This window comes from Crinia signifera, chromosome 5, assembly GCF_055691185.1.
Source record: "Crinia signifera chromosome 5, ASM5569118v1, whole genome shotgun sequence".
NCBI lineage: Eukaryota > Metazoa > Chordata > Amphibia > Anura > Myobatrachidae > Crinia > Crinia signifera.
The window spans coordinates 40,886,846-40,900,247 of record NC_139221.1 but is presented as its reverse complement, the minus strand read 5'-3'; the positions used below and the strand labels follow the sequence as shown (position 1 = coordinate 40,900,247).

Sequence of the window (13,402 nt, the reverse complement as noted above, 5' to 3'; positions counted from 1 at the left end):
GGCATCGACACAGCGCTGGGGGGCAAGGTCTGGACAGAAGATACGTGTGTCTGTACCTTGTGTGGGGTGGATCACGGCGTCTGCAGGGGGCTACCCTAAAGCTGTACAGTGAAGCATTCCCATCTGTGCTTGCCCCATGCTGGGCGGCTCCCCGCATGTGAGTGTAAGGAGTTGTTTGCGATTACTCGCAAAACTACAACTCATGCTGAATGAGGCCTATAGTCTAACAGATGAAGGTACAATGATAGGAAGATCTTCATTGTCAGCAGTGATAATGGCAAAAAAAAGTGACACGAGCATTTTAAAAAGGGCTTGTGTACATCTGGTAATGGGCGATATGTATTAATGCCCTGTTGTTCCGTTCTCACTGTATGAGCGTAACACTATTCTAGTCCTGAATAGTTATCTCACAAGCACATTCACAGTGATAAAGACGAGACATACATTTTTGTAAAGGGTGGAGGTAAATTAGGAGCATACTACAAAAGCACTGGCTAATCCTACTATTAGACAGGGAGATGTTTTACAACATAGATCAAAAGCATTACAGCACTGGCCAGATCCAGGAATCTATGCAACCAATTAGTATACAAGTTAATTTGGAAAACTCTGACTTAGCAAACTCTATGGTTCATTTCCGTGTGGCAACTGCACGGCTTGTTCCTTCATGCAAAAGACCAACCATAGAGATGGCAAACTCTATGGTTCATTCCCATGTGGCAACTGCACAGCTTGTTCCTTCATGCAAAAAGACCAACCATAGAGTTGGCAAACTCTATGGTTCATTCCCATGTGGCAAATACACGGCTTATTCCTTCATGCAAAAGACCAACCATAGAGTTGGCAAACTCTATGGTTCATTCCCATGTGGCAACTGCACAGCTTGTTCCTGCATGCAAAAGACCAACACAGTAGTAGTAGATCAGTTTGGCCAGGCATTTAAACGGAAACGCTTTGTAACCAGACCCGGTTTTTGGTAGAACAGGGGTATAAATGTTGCAATTCCACATCTGGGGAGTAATGATACAGGTGGTGTAGACGCAATGTGGGAAATGACTAAGAATGGATATTTCACATGGGATGTTACCAATCAGAATTTACTTATTAATTTAGCACCTTCTTGAACTACACATCCCAGCATTCTCTGCTTCAGTTTATCTATTTGGCCATGCTAAATCTGATGCAGAGCATGATGGGATGTGTGGTTCAACAGCTGGAGTGTCAATGTTAGCCATCAAGGTTCTAGAACATGGGTCTTCAAACTGCGGCCCTCCAGATGTTGTGAAACTACAAATCCCAGCATGCCTTGCCACAGTTTTGCTATAAGGGAGTGTTAAAACTGTGGCAAGGCATGCTGGGATTTGTAGTTTCACAACATCTGGAGGGCCACAGTTTGAAGACCCATGTTCTAGAAGATAATAGAATCTGATTGGTTGCCCATAGCCACATCCCATCTTTAACCATTTGAGTGCCAAGGGAACTTGTCAAAATAGGTGCGAAAACGGGCAAGCAAACATTTTTTTATTAACCCTTTAGTGCCAACGTTGCTGTTAAGAGAGCCTCAAAATATCCGTTAAAAATGCCGGCGCCGCTCGCAGCGACTGGACTTTTTTTGGGATGCGATTCATTTGCACCCAAAAAAACAGCCAAGACAATTAATTTAACTAAAAAATGAATTGTTGTTTTTGTATTTATTTATACTAAAAGAGCAGTCGCTGTGAGGGGCACTGGCATTTTTAACAGATATTTTGAGGATCGCTGACAGCAACGTTGGCACTCAAAGGGTTAATGTTTCATGTAACAAATCCCATGCAATACTTGTTTTATAACTTCAGTCTCCACAGACTGTATAATGTTGTGTGGTTTCCAGTTCATAGATCCACAGGGTCTAGATAGATAGTTAATGGGCAGTATTCAGTGCCTTGAATAGCTTGAGTGGCCGGCGCGGGGGTTAAACAGCGAGGGTCGCTTGTTTTCTGCAATCCTGTTTAACCCTCTTGCCGGCCGCCATGACTATGGCCCAATAAGTCTATCCCAAAAGGTTGACATGCAGTAGGTCAGCAGGGTCGAAGGTGAACAGGCTCAAAAGTTTGAAATGCAGTAGGTCATCAGAGTCAAATAGAGGTATTCAATCTCCCGCCGCTATTTCCGATGGGGAAAATAGCGGTGGGGCCCCGGGAATTGTTGAGCTGGACGATTTGTGGTTGCATCTCGAGGCCACGCCCCCTTTTCATCGCTCGGCAGGCGGGACATTGAATCCCGCCTGCTGTGCTGCAGTCCAGCCGGCCGAGGACAGGACCAGGTCACGGCTGTCGTGACACCGGATTGAATACCCCCCAAAATGTTGACATGAGTTTTTCCTAATTTTTTTTTTCTAACCGACTTGCTCATTATCCATGTCAGCATAGAGGGAGAATATAATAGTGTGGCAAGCCGGATGCATGGAGAGCGAAGTGAGCCATGTAAGGGTACTCGTTACGCTAATTGGGGATCCATCCGTCTACAGATGTCAACATTAACACCAGAAAAAGTGAAAAACTCTTGAAATTTTGGCCCTGTTGATATGACCCTGTCAACCTCTCCGATGTTGACCTTTACCATGTTGATATTTTGACCTTTTTGACCCTGTTGACCTATTGTATGTTGACCTTTGTCTATTGATACATAGCTCCCAACACGACCCATTCCAAGAGGGACAAAATGCTCTGCTCCTGAACTTACTGCCAATGGCAGTTGCAGAGGTGGGACTGTACCACTGTACAAAATTCAAATAGGGGAGCCACACTTGCCAGTAAGTCCCAGACTGTGGTGTTTGGGGTGGCAGTTGGTGGCACTCTATCTGAATTTTGGACTGTGCTGCAGCCTAACATCTGCAACTGCCACTGGCATGGAAGTCCAGAAACAGAGCATCTTGTCCCTCCTGGAACGGGTCATGTTGGGAGCTATGTTGACATGGACCCCCAGTTAATGTAATGCATACCCTCGCATGGATAACTAGATCTAGACAACCGAAACCACTTTAAAAACTTACTATGCACTAATAGATCTTCCATATACTATCAGGATGCTAAGGGGTACATTTATTAAAGGTTCTAAAATGAAAAAAATTGCCCATGGCAACCAATCAGATTCTATCATTTCTCTATTGCATTATAGAAAATGATAGATAGAATCTGATTGGTTGCTATGGGCAATATTACCACTTTTCATTTTTAGAAAAGTTACCTTTATGGACTGTAATAGATGCACTAATGTGCGCTAATACCATTCTCTACATCTGCTGTACACATGGGCAAGGTGCTGGGTTGTTATCAGAACTATACATACAAATGTAGAGCCCTTCATTCAGGCAGGGGCTGGCAAAACCTTCGCCAGCTCCCGCCAGGGGGCTTGCACGCACTGGGCGCACAAGCATCTTGTGCTTGTGCGCCCCCTGGTGGGAGCTGGGGGCTAGCGAATGATATTGTCAAAAAACTCCTGCAGATGACACTGTCCTAATAGGTGTATCTTTAGATTTGCTGCTTCCCCAATTGCAGTCACAGTTTTCTGCATATAGCAGTCAAGTTTGTTAATAACTGTTGCTGTATTTTACATTCATTCCTACCTCACAGTGGCGTAACTATTATAAATGCTCCCCACTGCCTAAAATTTCAGCAGCCCCCCCCCCCAGTAAAGTTAGAACCCCCCCACCCCCGGCCGCCCATGCCCCCGTGCCTTACCCCTCCGCCTAGCAGCAGGGACCCGCGCATCTTCACTGCAATGCGGTCCCGGCTCCCCTCCAGCTTCTGCTGCAATGAAAATGGACCATCACAAAATGTCCGTCCCCATAAATCAGACAGTTTCACAGAACTGTCTGCTGTATGGGGGCGGACGTTTTTTGATGGTCTGTTTCCAAAGCTGCAGTAGCCAGAGAAGATCTGCGGGTACCTGCTGCTAAGCAGAGGGGTAAGGCTTGGGGGGGGGGGGGGGGCATGGGAGGGGGAGGGCGCTGCCGACGCTTCAAAAGCAGCAGTAGCTGGGAGCCGGGACCGTAGCGCAAAGTAAATCTGCAGGTCCCGGCCACAGCACAGACGCGGCAGCGGTGTTACAATAGCCCTGCAGATCCCCGGCGCCTGCACTTACACAGCGCCTCCCCGCTACCGTGGGGTCTGCGGGGCTATTGTTATCAGCGAGTGAAACTACATCTCTTTCTCTCTCAAACATACACAAACACAGAGGTAATCACAAGGTAGCAGACTAGCTTTCGAAGCATTAGCTTTGAGCGTGCTCACTAGTGGCTATATCATTTTGCTATATCAGCTAAGGATCCTCCGGCAGGGATAATAACTGGAGCAAGACAGTAATACTGCTTTTACAGCTGGCCTTTGACTTTATCTCCTCACCAGCTATACTGTATGCAGTGACTCACTGTACCCCAGCTGTCTGCTATTTTTAAGTCTATCCAGCAGTGAGAGAGTCTTCCCCTAGGTAAACGGATATGAAGCTGCTGTGCAGATAAGTATCCTGCAGGGCTCCTGTTACAGATTCGTCAGCTGTTCACTCTGGAATCCTACAAGGGATCTCCTTGCTCCTAAGGTGTATTTTTTATGAATACTGTGATAACATCACAATAGGTGCTGCCAAATGAAATACCAAACACTGCTCTCTGTGTTTAACTCTGCAGATACTTGTTACACCCATGTCTGTAGCCTGATATAGCCTCCCTGTCTGGTGTAAATAACAGTATAATGATGTGTGATATCTCTACCGCTTGTAAATAAATCAGTACCTGCTCCTGGTGGACAGCGGCAGTGACAGCTGAACTCACTGGCTATAGACCTGTCACCTCTCCTGCATCAATGGAGAGGGTTGGAACTGCATCCCTCTCCAGAGTGCTGTCAGTTTTTTGGGGCACATTGATCATTTTCTGGCTTTCAGCTGGTGCCGTCTCTGGCTGTCTGTAGGTTGGCGGGGCATCACTTAATTGGGAACCGGCTCTTACACTGAGCCACACCTCCACTGTTAGATCCACCTCCAGGGATTTCTCAATGCACAACAAGGAGGTGACTGCCCCTTATTGACACAGCGGTTGTCTTCACTCTATCGGTCATTGGAATGTTTTCCATTGATTGAAAGGCCTTCCTTTATAAAAATCTGCTATTTAAGTGAATAAGGGGGCAGCGATGGAGCATGGGAACACCCAGTGTTTCGTGGTGTCCCCATGCAAACGCTGGTCGTTCCCATGCCAATGCGGGCGGAATGAAGTGTGCCATGGGTGGGCAGCTGACGTCACATGACCTGTCTTCGTCCCGGAGCCCGCAAATATAAGTCAGTCTCCATGGTCTCTTTTCTAACAAGGATCCATCTTTTTGGCTGTTCATGACAGCAGATTCACTAAATACTTAACATTTATCTGATTAAGCTTCTCCTGTGCTCTCACTCCCCTGTTCACTGCCTGTGTTACATACACCAAGGTACACAGGGGAGCAGCAGAAGCAGGATTAGATTCTACCACCAATACCTTTTTATTCTTTCTGTGGCTCATATCTGCTGTTAACAGTTGTGCATACATATGCATGCATACATACATACATACATACATACATACATACATATGCAATTCGGCAGTTTGTATGCAAAATAAGAAAAATTACACCATCTATATGATGATGTGCTTTAATGCCCTTCTGCTCCAAAGAGGCTTCTATCATCCCTCAGCTTGTCTTAGGACACTTGCGTTACGGCTTGACAGGTGTACTGTCCCACTCACACGCCCCTTCCTGCAACCTATTTAAACAGACACCTGGACACAGGACACCTGCGTCTGTCTGATATTTCTGGTAATTGATTCATGACATATGTTACACGGCGTGCAGTAGGAAGTGCATGACACATGATTCCATGGTATGTTAAGCTAAAATCATTAATGTGACTGTGTTCTTGCTTATATAACATATTGACCTTCACCAATATTACACGGACTACCTGCTTTTAGCATGTGTGGAGAGAGGACATTTATGTATGTTATTTTGCTTCTTATTCTACAGCACTTGGTATGTGATGTTGTATCTCCTATACGCTTATGTGGAGAAATCATCACTGCGGTGTAACTGTGACATGTACTTACATATGTTATAATGATATATACAGGACATCTGTGTACTCCTGGTAAATACTGTTGAAAGCTTTCCCCAATACACGCTATCTGCGTCAGCCGTTTCTGCTGTACGGGATAAGTGACTTGCTATTTCTATACACTGACACGTCCTGACACCTCACTGCATGCACAGGTTGTGTGATAAGGAATCACTTAGGGAGTTGTGTGATATCTGCTTGCGCACACATACCGCCAGACCAGGAACTATTCAGTGTACAATATGACATCTTTGTCACGGTGTGTGTGTTTGTAAGATAACTATTGAGGGCTAGAATTGTATGGAGTTAGTACACTGTATGGCATAAGAGGGTAGTACTGTATATCGCTCATTAGTAGATGTACACAAATTATAATTTTGCTATCATCTAACAATCAAATGTGCTTCTCCTAATGCTTTCACCGGACAGAAACCATAGAATTAGTATCTTCATTCCGCTATTTATTTGTATCATCTTTGGACCAAAATACAATTAGTATCTCAAAATTTAGATATTATAGCATACCTCCCAACTGTCCCGTTTTTTACGACAACGTCCCAGTTTTTTGGGACGTTCCCGTGTCCCTCTTGGGGCTGGCAGTGTTCCGCGATGGGGGGATGCAGTTGGGAGTCCCCCCTTGTGAATATTCATGCAGCCTTACGGGCTGGGGACATAGCCAGCTGCTCCCAGAGCCGCTAGCCATGCACCCACTGCGGTGAAAATGGGGCGTGGCCTCATGGCAATAGGTCACGCCCCCTGTTGCAGGCCACAACGCCAAAATTTTGAGGAGCACAAAGCATCCCTCCTCCACATTCCGCAATGTTGGGAGGTATGTTATAGGGTGTGGATCGAAGATTGACATTGTAAAAATAGTTAATAGGTCAACAGTCAATAGGTTTACCGTTAAATGGTTGATGTACTTAGGCCATCAGGGTCAAAATGCTGACATGTTAATGGTCAACACTTTTTTGTTTGTTTGTTATTCTAATGCTGAACCTAACCCTAAACCTTCTCCTAGTGCCTAACCCTTCCCCTTGTGCCTGACCCTAACCCTTCCCCTTGTGCCTGAACCTAACCGTCCCCTTGTGCCTGACCCTAACCCTTCCCCTCATGCCTAACCCTAACCATTCCCATGGTGTCTAACTTTAACCATTCCCCTAGTGTCTAACCCTAACCATTCCCCTAGTGTCTAACCCTAACTCTTCCCCTAGTACCTACCCATTCCCCTGGTGTCTAACCCTAACCATTCCCCTAGTCTAACCCTAACTCTTCCCCTAGTACCTACCCATTCCCCTGGTGTCTAACTTTAGCCATCCCCCTGTGTCTAACTTTAACCATTCCCCTAGTGTCTAACCCTAACCATTCCCCTAGTGTCTAACCCTAACTCTTCCCCTAGTGCCAAACCCTAATCCTTTACCAAGTGCATAACTCTAACCCTTCACCTAGTCTCTAACCCTTCCCCTAGTGCCTAACCCTAACCCTACCCCTAGTGTCTAACCATAACTCTTCCCCTATGCTTAACCCTAACCCTTCACCAAGTGCCCAGCTCTAACCCTTCCCATAGTGCCTTAACTTTACTCTACTCTTCTCCTAGTGCCTAACCATAATCTTTCACCAAGTGCACTAACCATAACCCTCCTCCTTGTGCTTAAACCTATACCTACCCCTAGGGCCTAACCATAACCCTTCACCAAGTGCCTAACCCTAACTCTTCTAGTGCCTTACTCTAACCTTTCCCATAGTGCTTAACCATAACTATTCCCCTTGTGCCTAACCCTTATCTTTTACCAAGTACTTAACCCTTCCCCTAGTGCCAAACCCTAACTCTTCCCCAAATGCTTAACCATAACTATTTAATTCGTACCTAACCATTACTATTCCCCTTGTGCCTAACCCTAATCCTTCACCAAGTGCCTAACCCTTCCCCTAGTGCCTAACCCTAGCTCTTCCCCCTTTTACTATTGCTTTATTGGCTGTCAACATAGTAACTATTTACTGTCTATATTCTATCCGGATACTGACATAATAGTAGGCTTCAATGATGAGCAGTACACATTAGACTGCAATAAAACAATCCGACTACATTTTGGTCATAACTGATGTGTGCTCAACATCTCTATTGTGTGTAGTCTGGTTGTTTTATTGCAGTGTAATGTGTCATCATTGAGGCTTAAAAGCCGACTATCCATCAATGTTCATAGAAAATAGCGGCCCTGGTTGTATTGAGAGAGTCATAAGCTTTCCAACGACATATCACAATGCATGAAAACACAGAAAGAGCATGGACCCTTATGACAGCACCCTTAAGGGGTTGTCCGATTAAACCCATCTTCGAACTTAGACTGTCCCTTTACTCCGGAGTCCCAGGTTGTAGGCAGCAGCACTGCCAAAATCACCAGAAAAATGAAGCTAAGGATTGGAAATAAGCAATAGAATAAGAGATGGCATCCTTAAATGACAATGGGGCATGGACTGTAGTGGATCTTCTGTGAAAAGCTGCCTGCAGATGAAACCATTGTACGTTCTAAAGCCTGTGTGGTTGTACAGGGATAAACACAGAAGTGTAGGACTAAGGGGCTAATTCAGCCTCGTTCGCTGGTCTGCAAATTTGCAGCCTTAGTGATTATTGGAGAACCGTGCATGTGCTAGCCCTCTGTGCGATCCCAAGCTGACTGGCGGCATGGGGGGGGGGGGGGGGGCAGGGGGGATTTGTAGGCGGCACTCTGGTGTTTTCTGGGAGTGCGGGAGTGCTGCCTAGAAAGTGCAGGCCAGCCTGGCCGTGTGGAGGGAGGGCTGCTGACTCTAAATTTGAAGGTTGTGCATGGGGTTGGGGGGGGGGGAGACTCTGGCAGTTTACCTGATCCCTTGGCTCTGAAGATTCACAGCCCAATGATCAGGTCTGAATCAGGCTATAATTACGGTGAGATCTCCTCAACGTAGATGTTCTCCACGATGAACCCTTACCTAATTCATGAGACGTGTTTATTTTCCCCTGGTCTAAGCAGATGTTTACAGTGCATATGTATCTTGCTTACTGTACATTACGAATGTCTTATTATGGCCGGATAAGGCTTGCAATGTATTGTGCATCTGTATAATAAGTATGTAAAGCAATGTTTTTAAAACATATAATTTACGTTTTATTAAAGCTATTAACATATAATATATGACACTCAATGGCTACAGCAAGCTCTCGCACATATATTACATCTTTGTTCTTCTTTCTTTTACAGGTGTCCATGTTTTTCTTGCACTTGGGTTTCACAACCATCCTACTATCACAACCTGTAGTCAGCGCGATGACAACCGGGGCCGCTACACATGTGGTGACATCACAAGTAAAGTTCCTATTAGGACTGCAGATGCCTTATATATCGGGACCACTCGGGATGTTTTATGTAAGTTTGCATTCTGCAATGTATTTTACGTACATTTACGTGATTCTTGTTACCATTAGTATTGACCTGTGCGTCCTATATAGCCTTAGCCAGCTATGAACCTATCACTGGTGTAAAAGTTCTGACTTAAAACCGATTTAATTAATCATGCGCACATCTCTGCATAGCTTACATGACCTCAGTACGCTCTTGCCAATCTATTGCCATTGTGTAATATTCCTGTTACCGCCTACTTACGCCCCTTTAGCCACAAGTAGAGCTATGGCTGAGTAACGCCCGACACTCATCTCCAATACATGGACGGTGTGACAACATGCAGGATACATACGTAGACTTGACTTGCATTCAACTCTGCATTAGTCCCCGTATATTGACATTAAATTATCAAGATATTAAGGTGAGACTGTCCTCTTCTCGCATGGCCTAGACCACTTACTTGTGTTTGCTCCTCACTAGTCATCAGGATCAGTCAGTTTGGTAATATTGAATATCCAGGCAATGTTGTGGGGTGCACACATGTTTATCCTACTTGATTTTGCTCTAGAACCAAGCGTGGTCCATTGAGAGTCAGCTGACCTCAGAGAGATCTTGTTGTGGGACATGAGCATAAATGCACTTGCTTTCTTATGGATCTTCTGCACCAAGTACACTTAAGGGTACATTTACTAAAGCTTCTAAAAATGAAAAGAAGTGATGTTGCCCGTATCAACCAATGAGATTCTGTCAATCATTTTCGAGGGTGCAATAGAAAAATGGTAGAATGGTAGAATGCTTTGGGAAATATCACCTTTTTCTGTTTTTAGAAACTTTAGTAAATGTAGCCCTTACTGGGCGTTTATACACTAAATGGCGCAAAATGCCCAGTGCGACGGAGATCCCCCGAGAGGGGCAGCTAATGATCTGAGGTCATTTACAGCCTCTTTTTCAGAAAATGTTACATTAAAACAATTTAAATACGTTTAGATCACTAAGGTAACATTGTATAAACAAAAAGATTTGTCTCTTACACCAATTTAAATAGCATTTTGCCTCGACCAATAAGCAGTTGGACATGAAATAGGGCGTTAAAGAGGTAATATGCACCAGATTTTGTCATTTTGAAGAAGCAGCTGTAGTTGCGCAAGGGTTAAACGGCGTTGGTCACAAAATTTGATACTTGGAACCCATATAGGGTGGTCATTTACATGGCACCCACTTGCACTTTGCAGTGACCATTGTCTATGCTAGCTTCTGTTCGGAAGAACTCCGCGCTCTAACTTGTGATAAGAGCACAGTGATTCCACACAGTGCACTGCCACCACCCGTGATAAGTGGGTCACAGGTTCAAATAACCTTTATAAACGATTGTGCGCACTCATTGCGATAATACACATCCACGTCCGCTAATAACGGTTCTAGCTTACAGATAGTGGTTCTAACTTACACATAGAGGTCTAACAAGGATTGGGTTCTGAAAGCAGGTATGAATTACCTAACAAAGAAATACTTTATTTATAAAAAATGTACAATGTTTATTTAGAAAAGAACGTGAACAAGAAACGGTTACAAAGTACATACATGCCTATCCATTTCATGTCTTATTTACAGATTAACAAGCAGACAATCTGTTCCATGGAGAACAGACGAAATGTAGGAAATAGATGTGTCCTCTACCATCTAGCCTCTTTGACCTTTAAACTGACCTTTTAGTTATGTCATGCTGTGGGATCACTCGGTAGAACGATCGTCTTTTCACTGGTCTTTTTCCATTAAAATGCACATGCAGCTTATGCTGATTACAATGATGTTTGGTTTGTCTATACTCTGTGTACTTCTGTGTCTGTGTCTTCATACGAAATACTATGCTGCAGTGTTTTCCTAGAAAACACTGTAACATTCCATTTCGATTGTACATACAGGTGCAGTCACACACAAAATATAGAATACCGCATATCATTTTAATCAGCAGAAGAAGCCAGACAATAAGAGTTGCATGAGACCTGTCACTCATGCCAGGCATCTCCCGCTGTATGGTGTACTGAGGCATTATGTATGAGGACACATCTGTAATTGCAGGTAACTTCAATGTGTCATTGATATGTCAGTCTGAACTTAGAACAATAGGAGCTCAGCACTTTTCTCTGCAGAGCATCACACCTTGCAGGATGTCACCCCAGTACATCCCGATTGGCTGGTTACTTATACTGCTTTCAGACTGCAAATGCAGGGTCACACGGCCGGGACTTTGAAACGGTTCAGTCCCGGTGAGACGCTGCATGCGCTATCTGTTCAGATCGCATCAGTGAACCAGCAATAGTGCCGGTTCGCTGATGTCATGTGGGGGCGTGTCGGAGCATCATTGGGGTGGGGGAGGAGGCAGCGCTTAAAGCTGGCACTGCTCCAAGCTGCCTCCTCCATAGTGTCAACGGGAAAAGGGTCTCTCAACCCGATAAACCCGTTCACACTGCACAGTAACATGGCAACGAACCGGTAAGAACCCTTCTTGTTTCCCGGTTTGTATTGCCGTGTTGCTACCGGTTAGCCGTAACCAGTATCCCCTTTCATATCGCACCAATTGCCATGTCGAACCGGCAAGAAACCGGCTTGTACTCGGTAATTAGGTGCTATGTGAAAGGGGTATTTATTAAGCTGGGAACCTTTGTGACTTGCTCATCTAACTTAGAACTCAAATTCACATAATTGGGCATAACTTCCCCTAAAATATGGGGTGTCCTATGACGATCTGCTATTTTAGCTACCATATGTTTGTAGGAAAGGCGTCCTACCTCCGACCCACCTAAGCCTTGTTTCATATTATGCTCCTCATGCTGCGCTGCTATGAATATATAATTTCATGTCATAAACCATATCAAATATGACGTGCCTGCAATGAATCTGAATACCTCCCAGTGGGCTCCTTCATTTAGATGCAAACAAAGACAAAAGACTCTCCTTTCAGGTAATTGGCCTCTTCCTCTGAATTCAATTACCTTTGATGTACGGACCAGAGCTTAACCAAAAGGCCTTCCCTAGGGCTGTATTAGCATTGACATGCTAATGATAACCTCCCAGGTGCTAACGAAAGGTTTCCTGTATCTGCCTTCTCTGACTGTTAATTGGACAATGCAGCATCCTGAACAAATCATTCTATTGGCAGATTCATAACTCAGGCTAAAAAGAAACGTAATCACAATATCGATATTCTCTACTTATTGATTCTTCAGAACCAACAAGACACACAAGGTGCTCACTTACGTATGAGCCAAATTCAATTTGTCTTGACCAACAACCACCCAGATGTACTGGGATATGGTCACTAGGTGTACAAGCATTAAGTCGACAAGCACTAAGTCGACATGACTAAAGGTTCACATGCAGGAAGGTTGACATGACTGAAGTTCGACGGGGTCATTAGGTTGACATGGTGTTGTTCACTTTTTTTCTTTTGAGCCGACATGTGCCGACAGGCGGTATTTCATGCCCTACTATCCACTAGGGGGTGGTGGGAGAGCATGGCGAGTGGACGCGGTGCTACGTTTCAGTGTCCATGTTGACATTTGGGACAAAAAAAGGTAAACCCCCCCCCATGTCAACCTTTTGACTGCCGACCTTCCCCATGTCGACTTAATGACCCTGATCCATATGATGTACTCTTGTGAGGATGCCAATGCTGTTTACGCCCTGGCACTATTACAGCTGCTTATTCAAAATCACAGCATTTGGTGCCTGTGTCCAATTTACACCCAAATGCTTGTTGATCAGGGCAAATTGCAAGGGGCGATATGTAAGTGACCCCCCTGTGTGGGGTTTAAGTAATATTTTTTGACCCATGATGTTTAACTCTTGCATAACTACAGCTACTTCTTGAAAATGACATCGGGCCTAATTCAAACCTGATCGCATGGTTTGCG

General features: G+C 44.7%; 1 protein-coding gene across 2 annotated transcripts in view; it reads left to right on the top strand.

Moving 5' to 3' along the window:
• The window catches only part of SLC26A7 (solute carrier family 26 member 7), a 94,007-nt gene that overhangs the window by 28,814 nt on the left and 51,791 nt on the right, over positions 1-13,402 (top strand). For both annotated transcript variants that reach the window (XM_083187075.1, XM_083187074.1), the window contains exon 4: positions 9,348-9,512. In XM_083187075.1, coding sequence (XP_083043201.1) covers positions 9,348-9,512 — 165 coding nt within the window. The remainder of the gene's footprint in view (positions 1-9,347; positions 9,513-13,402) is intronic.